This window comes from Cuculus canorus, chromosome 6 (assembly GCF_017976375.1).
Source record: "Cuculus canorus isolate bCucCan1 chromosome 6, bCucCan1.pri, whole genome shotgun sequence".
Taxonomy (NCBI): Eukaryota; Metazoa; Chordata; class Aves; order Cuculiformes; family Cuculidae; genus Cuculus; species Cuculus canorus.
In genome coordinates this window covers 8,227,212-8,251,809 of record NC_071406.1, presented here as the reverse complement: position 1 = coordinate 8,251,809, position 24,598 = coordinate 8,227,212, and the positions used below count along the sequence as shown (strand labels likewise).

Below are 24,598 nucleotides of genomic sequence, written 5' to 3'. Positions count from 1 at the left end.
AGCTTTCTCCTAATAAAGATTACACATAAAAATAATAAGCTGCAGCCATATTTCATTTAAAAAAAGTACTTTCCCATATTCCTTTAAATTTAGGGCAGTTGCTGCCCTGTGGTATCGCCTAGCTGATATTACTTTCTACCATATGAAAGTGGAGAAAGAGGCCTCTGGATCCCCACATACTGTCCTGTCAATACCATTATCAACATGATGACTTAGCCTTATGAGAAAACAACTCAGAGGAGGAAACTCTAGTCAGATGTGGCTTAAATTCTTGCCTACAATTGCTCTAGTCTGCACTGTAACCAGCACTGAGGTTATAAGAGGTGAACAAACAACAAAATAAGCTCATCTCAAGATTTCCAGAAAACTGTAAACATCTTTTTAGACATATAGTATGTACGAGATTTTATGATGCTACTGGATGAATGCAGATATTTTCTCTTGATAGTTTCTTAATATTTGTTTTCGGTGGCTGTCAAGTGACTGTTTAAGTAAAATTGCTGGAGCCTTCACATATGACTCCCAAAAATCTTGAGTCTGATGTTCCGTAAAGCCCTAAAGCTTTGATTTCTGTCAATGAGACTTATCATCTCTGGTCTTACACAAGGCAATCTCCATTAGGAAACAGCAAGCATCAAGATCCATCATTATCTGCCTTTCACGAATAATCAGAGAATTTAAAACGGAGTCTTAGCTGTTGCAACAGCGTTTAACTTTTCAACATTATTAAGCGCACTGAAAGGGAATAATGATTCACAGAAACTGACAGTGTAGAAAAAAATCAAATCTTAGCAATGCCTTTGCTCAAAACCTTCCCATCACTTTTAAAACCATAAGATTTATGTGTCAAACTTTAGACTTCCTGTAAAATGTGAAATATAAGACAGTAGCTTGCCCACCCAGATGCTATAAACAGTGCTGACTGTAAAGCCACGCATCGTCCAGAGGAGAAATGAGGCACATTAAGGTAGCAGTATTCAGGTAAAATAAAGCCTGAGTTTAGAAAGCAGAAGTCCTAAAATTACCAATCAATACAACTACCAAATGCCTGAAGCATGTAATTCCTCTCCTGTGGGCAAAATGACCAGCTATTAAGACAGTAATTTCCCAAATATCTCGGGTATTCCTATGGTCTCACTATAGTAACATCTGAGCATCTCTCTATTCTTACTTTTCCTATTCAGTATGAGATTCGCTCTTCCTCAAAATGGGATTCAACCTCGTTAGAGGTACCAGAAATATGATCCTTTTCCTCTGGAGATGCTTATTCTGTTTTAACACTTAATTAACCTCTTTTTAATTTCACTGGTGAAGATGGAGAAGAAGCAACTTTCATACAGAATCCAGAGTAAAAAAGAATTCTTCCGAATACATTCCTGTGGAAGAGGGTAATAGGCAAACAGCAGAAACTCAGATCGCAAAATAATTCCATTAAGAATTTCCACAAAAAAATGCAGTTCCCAGCACTCCTATCATCTCATGTGGTAGGAGAAGTCTTTGGGTGGAAGGAGAAAGAATGGATGCTTCCAGTAAGTATCAGAGCACAGAGGTTCGTCTCAAATAATTTTGTTCATTTTCTGACTTCTTAAATTTCCCAGAGGTAGATTTTTCTTTTTGTAAGAGGTAAAAAAATCCATATAATTTTGCTACGTAGAATTCTGAAATTTTGCTGTATGGTTAATTCAGCACAAATCTCAACTTAATATAGTTTCTCCATAGTCACAGTAAAAATAAGTCTCTCATATTAGAGAAATTCCATATGCATTGTACCAAATTATAGACTTGAAAAGTGCGCATTTAAGATAGTAATTCCATTTCAAGGTTTCAGTGACATTGATAAATCACTCAAGCTTTGCTCACTCAATTTGTGTCACCAGAATCTCTCAGTGGAATCACAGTCTTTCCACATACTGCCGAGTACACAGTGCTTTATTCGTTACATTACAACATGTACTTAATTTAAGCAAAAATTAGTCCTTGAGGGACAATTTCAAACTCACAGCAAAGCCTACACGGTGTGCGTTACTGTACAAAATCACTCTTCTCCATTTTCTGAAAGCTCTCAGCTTTTCTTCATGTCTCGCTATGCCCCAGAGGTGTGTTATCTCACTGTGGCATGACTGGCTCTGTCTTACTGCTCAGCTGAACGATGGTGGATTTATCTGTTTACCAGTTACTCTTTGGATTCCAATATCTACCTATTTGGGAATGGTGCGAAGAGTCCAATTTCCTCTTTATTGTATGCTATTGTGTTCCTGTCTTTTCTTATGAAAGTAATTGTATGAATGGTGTCAGGAGCACTGTAACAGTTAATATTCATTAGCATTTAGAAGAGTACCCTCCTTTCTCTTTCTCTGGATATTAAATTAGCTGTTATTACTCAGTAATAGGTAAGCAGCTGTTAAATCCCATCAATACTAAGTAAATCACTTTATTAAATGTATTCAAATCTGTTTTTATTGTATCCATATGAACTCCTTGGTTCCTATGGGTTTGGGAGGATTCATTACTGAGAAAGTACGTAGTCATCAAAATGTCTGACGCCTTTGCAAAGGGACTCGGGAAGCTTCTCTGTTCATTTGGGAAACAACCATAATATACCCAAACTAGAGATTAATATATTGAGAATAACCCTTTGGTAAATATTTAATCACATATCGTTTTATATTACAAAATACAGATAAGGTTTTTGTGTCTGTTAATATGAGAAAATGCCTCCACTTCCATTAAGCTCTACTGAAACACAGTTGGGACTTTTTTAAAAATAGCTGAAGTTATGTTTCTAAAAGGTGTTACGGCAATAGCTCTGCAGACTGCAGTCCTTGGATGATACACACACCATATAGCGTACGTGTATAGCACGTACAGGAAGAGTAATACAGCACAGACAGCAGCAGTGCAAGCTTCCCCATACATTGTGGTTTGCACAAATCACCTCCAAGCTACACCACTTCCAGTTGCTATAAGGCAATATCCCTCTCATAGAGTAAAAGGCTCTGTTGTGCATCAAAAATCATGGGATTGAACAATGATACTTTCAACCTAGGTCATGGTAACAGCTGTATGGCTGTTTTGTGGCCACAGTTGTCGGGTGAAGAGATTTAGGGAAACAGTTATTACTTCTGGACTCCTGACGCTAGCTCGGACCACAGTAATGTGTTATCTCTATAACTGGCAACTGCATTCTCCAGTGATTTGCATCACTCATCTACAGGTCACCTAGACGTCTCTCTCTGCAGGGCAGGATACCCAAGAGCAGACTTAATGGGGTCAGAACACCGCCCTGCACATCTTTAGATCTATTGAGGATGTCACAGAATTCATCCACAAAAAGCCTGCTCAGTAAGAGCTGCGCAGGAGATCCAGCCTTCTCCCCGAAGTGCAGAAAGCCAGATACAACCTTCTGCGACTCTTTAACCTTCACTTAGGTACAGATAGTTATGGGCATGGATCTTTGTCTATCCTGCTGTCAAGCCACACTCCTGGCTTTTAGGAGTTCAGCTGGCAGAGTTCAAGGTCATCTTGTCACTTCCGAGCCATGGAGTAGCCACACTGCAGCTACGCCTGCACCCAGCCTCCTGCCTCCTTGATCCCGAGCTGTGTCCTGACCCCTTGGCTTGGCTCCGCTCGGACCTGCCTCCTCCCCACGGACTTGCCCAGCAGACACACGACAAGAGGCTGACCTTGATCACTGCCTCCCGGCCTGACACCGACACTTGGTGCTCAGCATCCCGTCTGTCTCGCTGTCATCCTCCATCCTTGCTCACCCCTTTGTGGGGGGCATTGTGAACGATGCTCTGTGGTCCACAACGAGGGCTCTGGAGCCAGTCCTCAGGATCTATTCCAGTACTTCACTATATTTGCATCTAGAAGGCTTTTGGGTGTGTGGCAGAGGTTTTTGATTATCTTAACTTGGTGTTTCTTCCTGTATTTTAAGAACATTATTTCTTGCCCTGTCATTCAGTGTAGACAAAACAGTTTATCTTCTTTGCACTATCTGCACTGAAAGACTGTATTTATGTCTCTTTCAGACTCGTCTTTTTAAAGCTAAATGATCCAAAGCATTTTAATAATGCCACATTCATCAAGCGAACTAGATCTCTCAGAGGATCATTTCATGAATATTGAAAGGCTCGGAGCTTATTATTACAGATCTTTATATTTTGGTTGTCCCCACCCTAGCTTCCTAATAAAATGACATCATGGGATCATGTTCAACTCAAAGAGCACTTTTTGTAGAACTGTCCTACCAGTTGTTCCCTACCCATTCTGGGCCCATGATTATTTCTGCTTTTACATATTACCTGGCTTTTCTCTCTTTAATTTTTTTTTTTTTTACAGATCACCTCATTATTTTAGCCGCTCATTTTTAATTCTACTCCTCCCACTAAGTTCTCTCTGAAACAATCATACTTTGTACCAAACCATTTGGAGTGTGAACAGCACCTTCAGACATGACTTAATCCAGCACAGCCTTCTGTAGAAGCCATAGTGAATCTTCTCATTCTACCACGTTTGCCATCACCCTACAAGAATTTTGCCTGTGCAGTACTTCCCTGGCTTACCCAGGAGAATGGAGCAGGAGGACATCAAAAGGTTTTTTAAGACAAAATATACAATCTCTATCACTGGTCCCCAGCCCACAGGCAGAGTAGCTGAATTCCTATTCTATATGTGGAGCCTTCTGTTTTACTTGGGGAAGCACAGGACCATGCCAGGAAGCCTTTCCTTCTACTCAATGTGATTGTGTCAGCTATTGACATGCACCATAATTTATCCGGTTTGTATTCCACAGCAATGGAGCAATATAACTCGTTACGGATAGGGAATGGAAAAATAAGGATTTTCAGTTGCTATTGTCTCAATATAGGTAAATAATAAAAACTGGGTATCGGTCCTATATGACCAAGCCTTAAAGATGTACAGTCTCATGGATTTTCATTGATTTGGATTACAAAAAACTTGACTTTGGACCTGACACGTGGTGGCCTTAGTAATTAAATGCGTGTACATAATTTAAAAAATGTATACTACATAAGAATATATATGTCTCAAATGAACAATGAACACCTGCAAGCTTTACCTTATACCACAATCCCCAAACCACAACTTACCTTTTGAGTAAGTAGAGCCTGAACAACCTGATTAGCTACCTGAAATAAATAAATAAAATAGGTAAATTATGTTATCATCTGTATTCATGCATAACAATAGCTTCACTTTTGGCTTTACACTCCACTTTGCATCTACAACCACCACTGATTCTAGTACTTTCATTATTTACTAGCATTTTTATCAAATAACACTAGAAAGAATACATGAAATGCACAGTAACTACTTCTGTCCTAGTCCTCATTATAAACAAATGTGTACTGTATCAATTGCAGGATAACATGATGGACATTTGGTTAACTTCTGCCATCTATTCTTTCGACTAGATTAAACTTTCACAGCCATATGTGCTGCTGGTATGCATCAGTGTGGACTGACTGCACTCACTAGAGCTGATTTTTACCAGCTGAGGTTGGAGTCCTGAACATTTTCATGAAGTTTAATTGTTTCTTGATTCAATATTGACAAAATGGTACATCTATCATGACAAGCAGAAACCATAAAGTGCCACAGAAAATTAAAGTACCTACTGTCATCAGAATGTGGTTGGAAGGCATTCACACCACACAGCATAATTGACTTGAATGAGATTACACACCATTGATTAGTAGAACGATATATTCAACAGGGATTTTTTGAAGTTATTTATTTTACACATCTTTTCTAATTTATATTTACCAGCAGGCACAGGGGCAGGGAGGGGGAGCAAGGAGGGACAGAAAAAGGAACCTAGATAAGATTTTCTGCTGATGATGTCTAACTTGTCTGTTATATTGCTAATGTAATTAAAAACAATATATGAGTATGTTACCATGCAATGCGTTTGCCTATATTTTTGCTCTTGCATTTACTGAGTGCAACTAGAGCTCTCAGTCCATGCAAAAAGAGACAGTAGGTATCACCTCTGGTTTGATTTTGTCTTTCAGAAATTATAGTAAAGCATATGCAGACACCACCAAATCTGGACTGATTTTTCTTACTCTTGGCAAATGAAAGAATAAACCCCACACCACTGATGTGAACTGACTTGTGACGAAGGAGTTGAAGCTAATTCATTTCTGTAAATAATTCAATTCTGTTACATGCAAAACTTACATTTGATTCATACTCTCATAAAACTGCCTGATATCAATTTTTTTCTCCAAACTGGTCCCTAACTTAAGGCAGCCCATGGAACAGTGGTCCCATAAAAAAGCTCTACACATGATTTAACAGAAGACACAGACTAATATTAGAACAGTAATAACCGACAGAAGTAAATATGATACAGTTTTAAAAAACCATGTGCCTCGCTTTATAGACTTTCAGGATCTACATCCGACAGTGTCCCTTCTGGCATGCACTTTTAACGTCTGTTTGCTCTACCTGAAAATTGAACAAACCATATAGAATACATTATTTCTTTACTTTCTGACATGGAGTTACTTTACCAAGGAAGAACTAAAAGGTTCTTTGAAGTGGGCACTAGTCACTCGCAACAGAATAGCCCGCAAAATTACTCCTATAGCTTTATATATTGCACAGAGGAGTGTAAGTGGCATAATCTTCCAAATGGGGAAAAACTGAACTTGCCGATGCATATGTGACAAATTTTCCAGCTTTAAGTGTATGTAGTTAGGCATCTACATGAAAGTACCTGTCAGTGATCCATAGCTCCCATAGCTCTCAATAAGAGAGATATGCAACTAGCTTCTGTACAAAATGAGGTTATTTTATTCTAGCAACTTGGCACACTGTGTTGCTATTATCGTTCAAAGATTTTAAGGTCTGTATTCTTTGTTTTCAGCAGGAACAGAGGTGGGAAGCCCTCAGTGATATGTTCTACAGTTACTAAAATTAATTTATCAGTCGATAAGAGGAATCATATTGAAACTTATGCATCTCAAATGAGGCTGCCATTCCACTCCTACAGCAGTGCTGCTGTTCAGATGGAAATAAACTGCCAAGCTAGCAGATCTACTTAATTTTTACTCACAGGTATCAAGAGGCACCACAGCTATAAATGAACAACAAAGGCAGCACTACAAAACCGAGTCACAATTGCTAAAAACGAAGGAAACAGACCACTGAAGGCAGAGAGACTGACTTCTCAGATGCAGAATATGTGAAATTCCCTCTGATATGAGGCAGAACTGCCGCTCAATCCAGTAAAAAGCAGGTTGTAAAATGACTTGACCTGTGATTCATGCACTTAATCAAGGTGAAACAAGAAATAGAATAGAGATGGCTGGCTCCTTGGTCTGCTATTGTGTAAGAAACGACATTGCTCGCCTTCACACTGCCTGCCTTTCCTTTGAATTTAACAGTCAAGATTTTTGGGTGAGGTTTCCTTTTGTGGATTGCAATAAGAGACAAAAGAACCAGCTTCACTTTTTCTTTACGCAATTATGTTTACATATACATGTTACAAAGTGGTCTTAATAGAAAAGGTATAAAATAATGAATCAACGAAAAGAGACCCTAGAATAACACCTAGTACACCTTTTCCAAATACTGAGAATTTACCCAGCTGCTTTTGCCACGTGGTTTCATACAAAGACATTTCAAGTGTACTAAAATGAAAGGTCTTTTATAAAAATCCTAAAAATGCCTTTTTAAGATAACTTCGTATTTTTCATTAGCTAATTCATAAAATATAATAAAAAATATCATCTAACCTAAGTCACACATTTTTTTGTATGTAAGTATGGTGAAGCTTGATAGAAATCTCAGCTGGCACAGTGATGTGAATAAACATGACATTACCACTTACCAATAAACTGACAGTTGAATTCCAAGATAGGAAACTAGGATTATGCATGTTAACCTCAAACCCCAAAGGTATAAGAAGACAATCTTGCATTTTGCATTAGATTTTTCAGGGACAGAAAGCTATGTTTATAGAGTATTTCTGAAATTAAATTAGCTCTTATTTAAGAAGTACTGGAACATTTCAATGACATCTTCTTCCACGTACTGTTCTAAGGCTGTTTATGTGTGCACTTCAGAGATGAAAAAATACTTTACAAATCAGTGAATATTTATTAAAATTCATAAAGGACTCACTTCAGCTTGACCCATATTCTTTTCAGATTTCATCTCTATGAACATTTGAGTTTCATTGAGTTTTATTATGAAAATGATTACAGATCACGCATTTTTTTTAAGTCACAGGTGCATCCATTCACACAATATTAAATGCAGGACATTGTATGAATGAGATGACCTATGTAAAATAATTGAGAAAAAAAAGAAAATGAGAGAAAATAATGGCAGGCATTGTTTTAAAAACTCATCTCTCGTACGTTTTTGTCACATATAGGCAGAAAAATCATAGTGATTGTTTTTACTTCCTTCATACGCAGCTTAATGGCCCCCAACACCTCGGCAGAAAGCACAGCGTGCACTGCAAGCGTCCTTATCACATTGCTGTAGAGGCCTGAGGGACCAAGCAGGGACACTATTGCCAGGGTAGCCAGATTAAATGATGCTTGAGTGCCCCGAGCAGAGCTTGCCTGGACCCAGGGGAGATAAGCTGCAATGTGAGGATGCTCAATGATGAGCGAAAGATGGCAGCATTCTCCCAATAGTTATCAATGTTCCCAACCTTCATTACCTCAAGGCCCTGTCAAGCACCCCAAACATGTAAACAACCAGAACAGCTAGATATCAGCTTTGCGGGTATGCACTCCTTATGTATCAGCCCAGCAGAAGTTCAATAGACTCACAATTAATTGGTCTGCAGAGGCAAAATTAAAATAACGGTTGTAGCGGGCAGTCAGTATTTTTGGTGGCAGGCTTAGCTGTCTCAAGTGTGGGTGTGATCACAGCCTCATTTTCTCAGGAACTTCTGTTTCTTGTCTCTAAACACAACAGGTCTCCCTGAGGCAAAATGGAGCTGCAGCACAGATGGATACATAGCTGCAGAGGGTACATTTGCTTCTAAAAACTGCCAAAGAAGTCCTGAAGCCCAACCTAGGGAAGGCCTGAAGAGACTTTCACCTTCAAGGAGGGGGGTTGGCATAAGGTGAGTTATAAGCAGAGGACGCATCAGACTTAAAGTCTTAAAGAAAAGGTATTTTCAAGTTTTTTTTACTTTTATTTTTTTTCCCCATAAAAACATTTATGGAAAGCATTTTGTTTTCTTAAGATCTCCAGTGAGAATCCTTGTTTGAAAAGAATTTTGTCACATACAATGGATCCTCAGAAGACTCTGGCTGGAAGTGAATGCTCTCAAAATCATTGGTTGGGTTATTCACTAATTAAATTTACATCTCATCTCCTATTCTCTTTATCGTTACTATGACGAAGTAGGGTGAGAACATGCAATTTCTTCTGAAGGTCCACCAAGGTGGGTGCTAATCTGGGACTCCTGCAGAACCTGCTATTGTTAAATATGGTTTTCTGAGTCACTGGCAATAACTTCTTCATCTCAGTGATGGGAAAGGATTAGGTCCGATTTTGTGGCAGCTAAAATGCTGGTTACAGTGCTGCTGCCAAAACACTGTGAGGGCTGAAAGGGGAGGGAGAAGAAAAAAGTTATGCCAAGCCATGGGGAAGGACAATGTGCACAGAACAGAAGACCAAAAAAGGAAGAAGATAAAGAAGCAAGAAATAAAGCAGGGAAGCACAAAACCACAGGTGATGAGAAGCATTTTCTCCTGAAAAAGTTGACACAGTGGGAGAAGATAGATACAGCTGTGATAATATGTAAGAACTGAAAACAGACAACATAATGTTGAAGATAATAAACTTCAGAGCATAGTTTGATATAATTATTCGCTCTTTAAACTGCAACAGCATGTGAAAAACACAATCCTGGATCAGAAATCCATCACGCTACTGCAAACACAATAAAAACCTATTTTCTGTCCTTGTAATCTGTATAGAGCATTTTGCTGGAATGGACAGTTATGGTGCTTTACTTGTTTCCGAAATGAATTATATAGGTGGATTTTGTCTTAGACAATCAGAAAATAATTTTAAGTTATGCTCTGTAATTGATAAACTTAGCAATTATATAATGCTTTCATCCTTATCACCCAGCTATCCAAATATCACTCCAAGTGTGCACTGAATGCAGTGGCTCAGGCCAGTGCAGACCAAGGCTCTGCTGGTACTCCAGTGCCACAGAACAAACAGAGAATAGCCTAGTGGAAAAGTCTATCTACAATTCTTTTACTTCAGTTCCATGATAAGAATACGCTATAGTGGCAAAAAGCACGGATTTGCTGATGAAAATCTGCACTGAACTGGAGGCTGCTTGTACGAGAGCTGTATTGCCCACGCCAGTAACACTTCAGTAAATGCTGATTAAAAATTTATAAAGCTGGTATGAAGACATGAATTGTCAACCGCTATGCATGGGGTTATCCCACTCATGCACTTCTCTCAAAGGTGCAGCTGAGAAGCCGGTGTAGTTTTTGTTTTCTTTTGTTTGTCTGTTAGCCAACTACTTGTGCTACTACTCATTTTTACTATGGAATGGGAAAACAATTTCTACTAAGCAACTCTTTGAGCTAGTAAGTCTTAAAACTATTTTAAGCTCTTATGTATGCTGAATAGCCTTATTTCAGGATAAACGGGAGGAACAAGTAAGTATCAGTATATACATGGAGAAAGCTGAACACAATAGGAGATAACTAGATATTTCTGGAATTGTAAGAATTGCCGGAATACTCAGTAACTATGAGTGAATTATACTGCAGCTGTAACTGGAAGGTCTGATCAGAAGCTGAGCTGTGAGCCAACAGCTAGACAGAACCCAGCACAAAAAGCAGCGTATGTAAACCTAACGGGTTGCTGAGAGACTAAATTCCCTGGTTACAGAATACATTATATAGGAAACCTGGGGGATTTTTGACAGAAGACACCATTGCCACCTGCGTTCCACCCTACAGAAAAGAAGAGTATACAAAACCTAATAGGAAATTGTCATTTTCTCCTCCTGATGAAACCAAACCAGGTCCAGTTATTGGTCACAGAGATATGAACTTTCCGGTGAAGAGTAGTGGTCAAAACAGGATTTACATTAGAGGTCATGCAGTACAATATCTATGACTGTCAGACACATGTTCTTAGAATTAATTAGAATGAGGTAACAGTAGAAAATTGCAGAACAATGTCAACCTTATAAGAGTGGGAGAGATTCATTTCTAGTCATTTAATTATAGTACCAGGTAAGAACAACCTTTTTATCTACCTTACCTCATCAAGACATCTTTCATACTGTTCTCTCTGATTTTCATTTTCCAGAGCCAGCGCTGAATTCTCTGCCTGCAGTAAAATAGAACAAATAAATAAATATGTAAATTAATCAAAGGGTATCTTGTATTACATGACAATTTATAAAAATTCTCAGGGTGCTTGCTTTGTGTACCTCTTCAAGATCCAGAATAAAAAGCACCATACAATTCATTTTGCTACAAGTTGCTATTTTGAGTAAAAAACAGAAGCGACAGTCATTTATGAGATTATTCACACCATGCATTCCAATTTAGAACAATATCAGAGCAGATATCCCAAGTATGTCCACAATCACATCTTGTCAGAACCAACAAAGCTGGCCATGAAACATTATAGAAGACATTGGTACATCTTTTTTCCCTCCCCTCTGTCCGTTTAGAGTGAACTTGCTCCCTGAAAAAGCCACTTGGAAGCAAACAGAGGCAGCTGCTATCAAAAGGAAACTAAAGGCATATTGTGTAAACCTTTAACTATTGCAGCTCTTCACAAGCCTGGCTTCTGTAGTGGGTAACTCCAGATGCTCTGGTCTCACTATAACTAATTTGTGAATTACAGTGCTTAACTGAACCAGATTAACTTATTAGTCCTCACTTAAAAAGCAATTCCTATCATTTCAAGACTGAGAGAGGTGTTTTACTGCACCTAAATGCAATCCTAAAGTCAGGAGGCTTTTATCTTACATATGTCAATTTATATATGATAAAGTTTCCTGTACAGTAGTGCCTTTCATCTATCTTTAATTTCCATTTCACTCATATTCTTATGTAGTGCTAATTGCAAAATGGCACAGTCTGGTGTGTTAAATTACAGTAAATTGATGTATTTTTTATATATTATGACTTGACTCTAAGAATTCTTTCAGTGTGGGAATAGGAAAATCTCTAAAACGTGCTGTATACAGCTGCATCAGAGCAAGTTTCAACTAAGCTTCTCTTGAAGACTGATAAACTAAAAAAACTGGCTCCAGAAACCTCTCTGCCTCTGGTGCATAACTTCACATCACATAACTGCAACACAAAAATCAATGTATTCATGCAATTACAACTATTATACAGTTTACTTTACGTGCTTCTCTTTAACCTTCTGTTAGCCTATAAAAGTTAAACAAATGCTGCTTAAAGAGAATAGTGGTTATAAAAAACAACAGTCATAAATATAGTTAACATTTGTAATTTCAGAGAAAAATTTAACGCAATGAACTACATGGAAAGACTCCGTGGAAAGATGCACAGTTCTCTCTTCCTTATTCAGAAAAGTCAGTGATTCAACAACATGAAAATCCCAAAGTCCAATAAATTGATTCATTAACTACAATTTCAAATTCAGCTGAACCCTAAACATAAGGTTAGGAAGAAAAAGTAAACTTACATAATTATCCAGCATATTGAAAGGGAGTAAAGAATAAGAGGGAGGTAAGAAACAAGGGCATACAAAGTTTACTTATTTACAATTCTAAATAAACAACTATATGGAATCAGTGCTTTATCTGGAGGGTACAATCAAAGCCAGTAAAGGTGGTAAAATGCTCTGCATCATATTTTCACAATGTCACCTACCAATGGATTCAACATATGGCTATAAAACGTCTATGGGTGATCCTGCAGAGAGCACTGCGAGACGTGGCAGCAGAAAGTACAGATGAAGAAGTAAGTAGCAAAGTAGAAGCAGAAGCCACATAAGAACAAGCAGCAGTACGAAATCAGATGCTGGAGGGTAAACAGTCCTCCACACCGAAGAGGCTATCACATACAGTTATCAGTTTGCTTTTACAGGACACATTCCAGCAGACTGATTGATAAAATAAAGAGGTGATTGCTACATGAAAAACTATTACTATGAGTTAAAGATTTTAAGATCTTTTCTCTATGAATATCACCCTAAAATGCCACCCTAAACAAATTACTCTTTCTGTTTTGAAGCAGTCGCTACAGGATTAGCCTGCACAGCCCTTAACTCAGGCGTGTTGGTATATCTCTGGCCTTAATTCTTTTCATTTTCATTTTCACCAAGATAAAAAGATATTGTATGATTTTATCCTAAAACAGTTTGGGCAGACGGCTCCCACACAGAAATGTCTAAAAGAACTACAACATATAGTTGTACTATTCAAAATGCCCAGGGAGCTCCCTGAATTTCTCTTACTCCATTTTTTTTAATGCTGTGAGGCTATAAAACGAAAGCTAAGTCTTCTTGGCTCTGTTAGCTGAATTTCTGATTTCAGTGAGCTGTTATTTCAGAAACAGACTACCAAAATTGGGAAATCTGAACTTGACATATTATTCATAAATGCTACATTCTCCCTCTTATCAAGCCACAGTAGAAACATCTCTGTAATAAACTCCTTTTTCCATGCTGAGGCTTCACAAGTGTAGTGAAAGGATGTAACACAGTCAATGTTAGCTTGACTTGTGCGTCTTGATTGCCGAACAAACCATGCTCATTTATTTGGCATTTTCCTAATGAAGACAGGACTAGGAAGGCACACTTGACTGGCTTTCCTTAAAGATCCTGTGCCAGTTCTCACAACATGGGAGAACCAGTACTTGATATACTAAATCACTCTATACTGCAGCTGAATATTTGATAATAATCCCCATTCCCCCAGAAGTATTCATTTGGAAAATTTTTAATAGTACTTGTGATCTCAAAACCCTGCCTCCTAATTCAAACCTTCATTTATTTAGCAGAAACCACTCGGTTTTGATGTTATTGTAAATCCTAATTTTTGCTCAGAGGGATCCGCCTCCCTCCAGTACTGCACATTCTAGGCATCTTTTGCCAGTCAAGCAAGGTAGGTTTACTTGGAGGAAACCACTATTACATTTTATTTTCATTTTTATTTTCAGGCTATACTTACACTAGGATAAGCTGCAATGAGAAGCCCAAGATTCTCACAGCATGAGAGCTATTGAACACTTGCAGGCACCTAGAGGCAGTGACAGAGAAGTACTGACCCCTAATGCAGTCACTTCTCCCATACATAACCCAGCAGGGATGATGCAGTAAAAAAATAGGTTACTCAGAACAGTACTCTCTTAGATATCAATTGATTTTTATAGTGATTTCTAGTTTTAGATATACCCATCCTCTAGGAGTGTATGTATATTTTTCATTACACATAGAAATAAACCAGTCCTGTCCTCAGCCTCACAAACACTCAAAGTGATGGAGCCCAGCAAATAACAGCCAATAAGCAACATTCAACTGGCAAGCATGGGGGTCAGCTCTCAAAGCACAATATGGTTCAGTCAGTCAAAAGTAACCAAGGCGTAACTTACCATTAAATCATTGAATCATGAATCATTAAGGCTGGAAAAGACCTCTAAGATCATCAAGTCCAACCATCAGCCCAACACCACCATGCCTACTCAACCATGTCCCAAAGTAAACACGACTACATCCTTTTTGAACATCTCCATGGATGGGGATTCCACCACTTCCCTGGGCAGCCAGTTCCAGTACTTCCTACTGTAACATTGCATGTTGCTTTTGGAACATTATAGATTCAACGATTCTTCAAATGTCAAAACAGAGGTATTTCCTAGTTCCAATTTGGAAGAAAGCATTTTGCACAAAAGTCTCTCTAACATTGGAAAATTTAAAGATTTCAATCATGACTTGGATAATGCTAACCAGCCTGCAACTGCCTTAATTATACAAAATTTTGTTCTGAATTGTGAGGCTGAGTTTACGGAAAATCAATTTGAAAATGAAAACTTTAGACTGCTTTGCATAAAGCAGAGGTTGCCTTGTATTGATACCATTGCCAAGATACAGTCATTGCAAGGGACTTTGTCAGGTCTGATTTTAACGCCTTGCTAAAGGTGGAAAACATAGCCCTAGTAACGATGAAGATTATCTTCAGGTCAGGTAAAAGCTTTCTCTCTCCTTCACAGGTTTTGAAGAACACTGTTCTCAACCACAAGGCAGCCGTTTGCACCGTGTCATTCCAGGCTTGCAGCAGACAGCCACACTCGTGATGCATTGAGGTCCAGTCCTGTTCCCAACGAAGTCACTAAGAATCTGCCCTTTATTTCCCATGAATGTAGACACGAGTCAGATGCAATAAAATAAACTGTATTTGTTACACAATAGAATCATAGAATAGTTTGGGTTGGAAGGGACCTTAAAGACCATCTAGTCCCAACTCCCTTGCAATAGGCAGGGACACCTCCCACTGGATCAGGCTGCCCAAGGCCCATCCAGCCTGGCCTTGAACACCTCCAGGAATGGGGCAGCCACAGCTTCCCTGGGCAACCTGTGCCAGGGTCTCACCACTCTCATGGTGAAGAAATTCTTCCTAATGTCCAGTCTAAATCTGCCCTCTCCAGTTTATACCCATTGCCCCTCATCCTATCACTACAAACCTTTGTGAATAGCCCTTCTCCAGCTTTGATACACGATGTTTCCTTAAAATTTCTTTGTGGTCAGAGGAAATTCCTTAGTTCACGATGATTAGTTGTTCATTGTGCTATTATTGAAGAAACAACGAGACTGACAGCAGCCTTGGCCTTTTTCATGTTTCTATAAACGTGTTATACACAGGATCAATAAAGGCAGGCCAATTCATTGCCTGAATTGGGGGTTGGAACTAGATGATCTTTAAGGTCCCTTCCAACCCCAACTATTCTATGATTGCAGTTTTTAAAAGAAATTTTAAAATGGTCATAGTAATGAACTTCAGGATACCCTTAACACCAACACACGGGAAGCATCCATTCTGGCAGTGCAGCCACCTAAACTTTAAATTCTTGTAAAAAAACACATCTACACCTGAAGTCTAAAACGCATCTGAAATACATCCTTCATGTGGTTACTTTTTTGTTAACGACAACAAAAGACACTACAGATCTTTGCATCACAGGAAAAAAACCCCACAAATACAAGTCCTCCTGCCCTCCTGCCCCAAAACACAGGGGAATGTCTCCCAAAAGTATACATTATCGGTGGGCTGTGAGCCAAAAAGTGCTCAGCTCCTTTCCAGCTCACAGTCCTTTTCCCAGTTTTATGTGGTCAAAGCACAAGATCTCCCACCAGTATCATTGTGCCAAATCTGAGACTTTTTGAGGAGTTCAGTCCTCACCTGCACTCACAGATCAGGGCACCTTTTAGAGAAATAAACTACAGACTACAAAATAGGGGAAATAAGTATAGACTGATATTTTTACATCAATACAGATATTTAGGATGACTTCTTCATTCTCTCCTCTTGCTTTTAGTGATTTTAGAGAGGATTATTATGATGGCTTAAGGACTGTTTACTTCCTATACTCTGATCGACATTTACCTGCATTTGGTAGAAGTGGCAGACACGTTCTCAGGCCTGAGAATGCCAAAGATATCCACGTGTCCTCCAGGCTTGCCTCTCCAAGTGGCACTTGAGAGGACGACTTTCACTTATCATCTTGTAACATCCTGCAAAAGCCTCTTCTGTGTACTGCTTGTAAAAGCAAACTAAAGTGTTTAAAGGCTGTTTGAAAATAAGATTTGGGTTTAAGTCCCTAAAGGTTTTTTTAAAAAGTTCAACCTTTACCTTTCTGTGCCTTGACTTACAAAGTCAAGAGAACAGGAACAACACCACTTCGTTATCTAGCAAGCCTGTTCCAACAATTTATGAATTAGCAAATATTTGGTGCACTGGGGTCTTTAACTGAAAAATTATTTCACGTACCTATTAAGAAGTCTTCAACAAACAATCCTCTGCACTTTCATAACCACAATTAAATGAATTAAAGCACTGAATTTTCTATTAGAATGCATGAATAAAAGAGAAGCACATACAAGACAGTTTTCCTTATTCAACCATTGTTGAGTTGAGACAAAACAAAAGAATAGGAGGGGGAAGAGAGAAGAAAGGGGAGCGTAGTGTGCATTCTGCACTACAGGAGAAGGAGATCATAGAATCATGGGATGGTTTGGATCAGATGGGACCTTTAAAGATCACCTAGTCTACCCCCCTGCCATGGGCAGGAGATGAAGGTCTAAAGGTTGTACGTCAAGTTAGCAGCTCAACATGCTCTGAAGGTATCATCAATAAAGGTCAAGAGGAACAAAGTTATGACAGTGAACTTTAAAATCCCTGACAGAACACTACAACACGGTTACCATGTGTACTTCTTTGTTATTCATACTAAACCATTTGTCCATTTATAGAAAGCTTTATTGATTTACACAGACACTCATTTGTCATGCCCTGTGCAGTGCATTAATAGCTGTCCAAGCACTTCGAATGCACTCAGCAATTTTTTCCTCCTTGCAGCCTCTGATTTTGTGTATTTTTCTGGTCACAGTTTCATACAGGGCACATGAGAGGTCAAAACCTAGGTCAAAGTCTGCTGTTGGTAAAGCAAGAAGTAATGTTGTTGCAATCTTTTCTTAGGATTAATATTATCTTTCCTTAAAACTTCCTTTTAGCTCCTTACAGCATTTGGTTTTTGGTAAACTGCTGCTGTTCTAGACGGGGTTTACCATTCGAACAATCTGCATCTCTTTGGTCACAGGCCACTCTTTCTATTATTCTGTCCAACTTAGACAGAAAATTTGTCCTTTGAAAGACTAACCCAACTAATTTTCAGAGAAAAGTGTAGCAGCATGGTTACGCTGGTGAGAAGTACTGAAAACTACATTTGTGCTTTTAAATCAAAACAATTATAGTGACAAAGCTGTAATTTAATTCTAGCACTGTGAAAGCATTTCCACTGGCTACTTTCCAGTTGCTTTTATACTGCTATAGACAGCTCTCTGCTAGGAGTAAAATGGGAACCGCACCTCATGACCTGCCTGTCAACATTTGGATGTTTCCACCTCCTGCTTCACGCTTTCCACAACAAAACAACACTGGAGAAAACACGGAGCATCTCCCTGCTGAACTGTAGCCCATCCGCTACGGCTCTGCTCCCTGGCAGTAACCAAGACTGGAGAATTCCAGCTACCAATGAAGTAAGGAGTGCATTTAGCAGACTAATACTTGACAAAATATTACCGCATGCTTTTTTTTCAAATGTTCTAGTCTTAACTATTCTGACTCATGGAGATGGAGAGAAAAAAAAAACAAAAAGGAGAAATTAGTGATATGACAACTTCTCACCTTTTTGTCAAAACACATAGGCCCTTAGCTTTCTCAACTGCATCATTCACATTCTGGTCAAACATGGCATAAAAGCAACACATATGTGACGGTAAATAATAACATACAGAACCATGCAAGTGTTAATTATAACTCTGTATACAAAAAGGCCACATTAAACCTCACCGGGCAGAACTGGTAGGGATTTCTTGCAATTCAAAATTTCAGTGATACATTTTTTATTTCTTTACTAGCACAAAAATACAGTGAGAGCAGTACAGGCCACCAGCAATTCTCATAAGCAGTCTGTCCCACAGGCCATGCCATGCTATAGCTGTGCTACCAACAAAAAGGGTTTGCAGCCTCACAGTATAATCTTCTTCATCTAACATCTACTAAAAATTAGGAGATATTTCCTCGACATCGGAAAGCAAACCTCTCAAGATCACGTAAAAACTTAAGTGTTCCTAACAACAAACAGCCCAAGGTCTGTGCAGTTGCATGTGATGACTTACAAATCATTGATGAGCTGATTCATGTATTTAAACATGAATTTACACTTACGTAACAGATATAAAAATTGTATGGATTTCATGCTGCAAGAAATTAGAAAACAAAATTCTCTAGTTTATCTGCAGACCTGCAGGAGATCACAGGTATTGACTCTCACTCAGGGGCATGGAGGGCTCAGACCCACACAGCTCTGTTCCTGCCCGTCAAGTGTTTCCCGGTTTCCACGAGAGGAAACAATGGGTGTCCAACCTAAATGAGGAAGACTCCTTTTAAACACATGAACTTCAGGAACTGCTTCAAATCAAACCCAAATGAGATTTCTACACTGCTGATGAGACTGTCTCCTAAAAAAAACCTAAAAGTAAACCTCATATCCTCAAATTCCTGGGAATTCTATTGTGAAGAACTTACAACTTTCTTTTGTATTTGTTTGTTTTTCAGAAGTCGGAAATTTCTAATTTCAAGAATGGCAATATTTGTCTTTTTTATTTTTATTTTGGTTAACTCTAAAGTAGTTCAGAATGACAAGCCTTTAAAACCTTCAACATTTTCCCTTCTGACACCGCAGAAATGTCTGGAGCTGACATTTTAAAGAGAAGGTTAGGAATAGACCTAGCAAAGCAGACTGCATTATAAGCCCAGGCTTATCTTCCAGCAAATAAACATCTAGGCTATCAACTGATATATCAATAATAGCTTTTTATGCTTAGTTGCATGCAAATTGCAGAAAACAACAAATTCTACCATTATTTACATAGATTATAATAGATTTACAATATATCCATAGGTAGAGCAGTGTCAATACAGGATTTAAACAAACAGGTTAAAATTATGAAGGATGCCTTTTTTCCCCAAAAAAAATTCTTCCAAATGATCACGTATAAAACATTTTTTGAGGATGAGGACTAGAAGAGATTTAAATAAGCAGAGACAGGCAGCACAAAGCCGTGTGTATTTCCTGAAGTTAAAGACACACACACTACACATGCTGCTCTATGGAATATACTTGATAAAGCGTGGAAGTACAAGCATGGAAAACCAGAAGTCCCAGCGAGACTCCTATTTTTTATCACTCATCCTGCGAACAAAGCGCTGAGCTGTGTGCCTCAGTGCGATGCATCGCTCCGCACCGACACCAAGGCACTCGCCTCCCAAACCCAACATCCCTGGGTGCCTAAACTGAAGCAGCTGCTATTAATGAAGGGTGAAACGAGAGACAAGAGGAAGTTCCCTCGCTCACAGTTAGGTAGATCCATGACACCATGTGATGCCATCCTGTCATACAGCAACACTGAGTTGGCAATCATTGGAAGAAAGGACACTGAAACTCAAACAGCACGGGGAAGGTGCTCAAAGCGTGCACCCAGGGACGTGGTAGAGGCCACGATGCCTTCACACAAATGTAAGACATAACACTGAATTTTTATGCAAAGAACAATGTGTGCGTGTTTGTTTATTTTCTGGTTTTCCAATATCTACATCCAGTGATCCTTCTCCTCGAAAACTGTGAACCAGAGGCAGCTGCTCCATCTTGTTCCTTTCTTCTTAGAATCACTAGATTGGAAAAGACCTCTTAGATCATTGAGTCCAACCATTCCTATCTGCCACTAAACCATGTCCCTGAGCACCTAGCCAACCCATCTTTTAAACAGCTCCAGGGAGGTATTCTTCTCTTGTTTTAAATGATTTGTTCCCTTATGGAACTGTTCTCCCTTAAGAACCGAGAGCATTTAATTCTGACAAACTACTGCGCTTCCCCATGTAATATTAACAGCCAGTTATTTCCTCTGTCAAAGAACTAAAAATAAAATCCCTGGCCCATGAAAAAAGGATGAGATCCTGAAATTGTAAGTGAAACCAAGATTCTTACAATTAACGGAGGCAAATGGTGCGAACCTGATTAGTCTTAAAGGGCATTTTGTGTTTAATATCAACTTGTATTTAACACATACATAAATATCTTTGCACTGAAAACTCTTACATGAATTAATCCTATAATATTCAGTCAGTTGCATTTGTTTCAATTTTCCTTGCAAAAAGACCAAATTCTTCAGGGAAAATTCAAATTCTTTGAAATATTAATTCTTGGCAATTAGTAAAGACCAGCTGAAAACCATTGACTATCTATACATCCAATGCTGAATCTCGATAAAAAACTTTCAGTGCGTCCATTTTCAAAGAAAACACTTGCTTTGATTTGAAAAGAAATATTTTGCAGAAGATTTTGATCAAATTTAAAAGTGACATTAAAACCAGTACAAATATTTCCAGGGCTTTGGGTCCTTCTGAAATGATACATATGGAACTACTTGTTACAAAAATTCACTTTCCTAACCACAAAATAGAAGGTTTTTGTTTGTTTGTTTGTTTGTTTTAATTCAGATCTCAAGAAGAACTCAACATCTTTCATATATATATACATATTTTTTCCAGTACAGTTTTTAAAGAAAGGCAACCTCAGAATTTACTTTAAGTGAGTTTATCCTTCAAACCTTTGCAATTTTGACTGTGATGTTACTGACACAGTGACCATTTTCTACTTTCTGTGATTCCATTATTCACACTTTCCTGAGCAGCATACTTCAAGGTTAATCCAATGTAGAGTTTGGAAAGAACAGAGTATTTCAGATCTATGTATGAAAATCAATCTTTGGGCAACTTTATTCTATTTCTTATTTTTTCCAACTTGTCTAGCCGAGATGTTCATAGTAAATATAGGCAATACCAGTACTAATTCACGTTATTGGAAGGTGGTTATGGAAAAAGAAGCCCAAGAGACGAGTAGTTTGTCTTTACAGGACACACCTCAATATTTAAGTATAGGAATAAACCACAAAGGCCTTAAGCTAACTTTCTTCAAAAGCTGAAATTCAAGAATTTAACTATCCCTTTTAGCAAATTTAATCTACCTTTTAAAATTCTGGCAGGTCACACCGAAATACTCAATTCAGGAACAGAACATAATTTTAGAATCTAATAAATTTAAAAAAATTGTGACATATTTTTCTTCACAAACTAAAATAAATTAAAAAAAGAAAGTCAATGGAATTATGTAGAAAAAATTGAAATTAAGTACCAGGAAGCCAAGGATTAAACATATGCATAAAAAGGATTTATTTTTTTTAGATTTCTAGAAATTCTATCTATTAAGAGCAGCTCTTCTCCTTTAAAGTGGCTTTCATATATTTTTTTCTAATACTGGTGGAATGAACATGAAATATAATTTCACAGGTCAATGCAAAAACTGGCCCTAATGCCATAACTGGTACTTCCAGGCTGCTCCATGCACACAAACTGAAGGGCTGTTACTAAATGATAGTGAACAGTTCAGATTTGGAGCTAAACTTGGCACTATCTTCAAGAGACACCAACAGGAACCTCCTCCACACTCACACACTCCCCTCCCCTGGGAAATTAAGCAGTTGACTGTGCTTGGGATTGATGATAGAAAGAAAACTTTAATGTATTCCTTCTTTTTTCCCCATGTGTCTTTTAATGCATAACCAACAACACTATTAATTGTCTCCCATACCCATTTGTTTCGGTTCCCACTGGAAGGTGAAACAGTGGATGTTTTGCTCTGTCTTCAGAGAAAGCGGACACTGAAGTTTTATGAAGCAACATTTTTTTTTTCTCAATTATTTATCCTAAGTTTCTTCATTTAGTTCCAACAAAAATAATTATGAAATGAAGTGATTTAAACTGCCAGCCTGGAAAACACTGATCCCATATGCTTAAATGTCACATTCACTGGCTGTGCGATGCAAAACTCAGACTAGTTCCTTGTTATCCGATGAGTCTTTAAGTGAGAAAATCTCATTTTTTCTTCTCCAAGGAAAAATGTATGACTTTTTATGAAATGGAACAAAACATACAACTGGTTTTGCTTTTAAAAATTATCCCTTGAGCTTATTTTTATTTGAATTTGGAGAAAAAGAATGACCTTTCTTTGCTCTACTATGCAATAGTTTTAAAATATTACATGATAGTATAAAAGATACTGTCACAAAGTATTCTTAAACATAATAAAATATAAAGTACATTATTTTCCTTCTCCTATGATGAATCATTTTTACTCTATTCCTTTAAAGACTTTGAGTTAAAAGGTTTCCACAGCAATAAGCTATTAATGTCAACTATTTCACAATTCATAACATAAATTTAAAACAAGTTTCTCTGTTTTTAAGTACATGGAAGCATTGAGTTATTTCTGAAGGCAATGTTTCCTGCAATTTCACTTTCTTCATCAGAACTCACCCATAAGTCAACTGCCCCAGGTATTTCAAAATGAACTTCTTTTGATGGCTTCAGTTATGTCTCTCCCTTGCAGCTAAGGAGTCGGGAAGCAAAGCGAGCAGAACAGGTATTGGTGTGCTGCATTACGAACAGGATCAAATGCCACATAACGTGCAGCAATTGTTTTGTAGCCAGTAGCTAACTTCTAATAACTGAATCACAAAATTACCGTTCACTTCTTGCTAACTGAAATAAAACTCTATTTGCAAACATCGCCTTGCTTCTCCTGAAAGCTTTGAACGTTTTCCTCTATTGTTTTTATACGCACAGTAAGTAGCAAACAGTGCCCCTTGCTCCACACAGCAATATGCGGTAAGTTGATTTCTGCACTGACATTTGTTAAATTAAAAGTTCTGACTCGTTTCATTTTTAATCTTTCAGAGTGGAATAGTGAATTTGCAGAGCAGTTGCATTTCGCTCAAAAGAACAACAACCTAGATCTCAAATTCTGCCTCTCTTAAAAGCTGCAACAGTTTGGGCATGCTTTTTCTGCCCTGCAGACTGTGCTCAGTTCGCAGAAGATGTATGTAGAGGGATGAGGATCCCTTACAGATTGTCTGATGCAGCAGTACCTGAATGTTATCCTAACTGGTCATACAAAATGTCTCCTATTGTCCTGGCAGACATCAGGTGCATCTACATGGACTTTTTCGGCTTCGATGAGCAGTCAGTGTCTCTTTCAAGTGATTTTTCTGATCAGTGCACTCACCAGGCAATAATTCACACCGCGGTGTGACCCCAGAGCCAATGGACTGGGTTTATACTACATAAAATTGGAAGAGGAACTCGTAGGCTTACGGTAGACACATAACTGTAATAGGCTGTCTTTGGATCCTAAATTTATAGTGATAGACCTAAAGAAGTCAACTGCCAGCAGAAGAACGTATTCCCGTAACACTATTGTAAAAGATAAGCCTAGTCAGAAGGCTTTTTCCTATGTACAACAGAGATGTGTTAGAGGCGTTTTTTTACTTGGATAATTTTACAGCTTTGTACCTTCTGAAAACAGAAAATATGAAACCACACTAAAACATATACATTAAAGCCAGTTACGTGAAAAGGAAATTCTATTTTAATTACACATTATTGTTATTGTGCAATATCACATATGTTCCAATTATTTACTTAACCTTGCTCTTCATCATATAAATTTCATCTCAGATTTTGTTCTTTGTACTTACATGTGTTGGTAAACTACATCAAGAAAAGCCTTAGGCTACATGCTTTGTGAGAGGGTAGAAAACTGCAGAAGTTCTTAGGAAAACAAGATTTGGATGACAATAAGAGTCTCACATACAAGATGCATTAAGTCAAAGTTGACGGGATTCAGTGGTGCTCCACAGCAAGAAGCTCAGGCATGAAACACACAGCAGCAGCCCAATATCC

At 38.2% G+C, this 24,598-nt stretch overlaps 1 protein-coding gene across 7 annotated transcripts in view; it reads right to left on the bottom strand.

Annotated features, from left to right (window-relative positions):
• The window catches only part of NCKAP5 (NCK associated protein 5), a 426,805-nt gene that overhangs the window by 91,344 nt on the left and 310,863 nt on the right, over nt 1-24,598 (bottom strand). For all 7 annotated transcript variants that reach the window (XM_054069955.1, XM_054069950.1, XM_054069949.1 and 4 more), the window contains 2 exons: nt 11,299-11,367; nt 5,115-5,153 (listed from right to left, as the gene is read on the bottom strand). In XM_054069955.1, the coding sequence (XP_053925930.1) occupies nt 5,115-5,153; nt 11,299-11,367 (108 nt within the window). The remainder of the gene's footprint in view (nt 1-5,114; nt 5,154-11,298; nt 11,368-24,598) is intronic.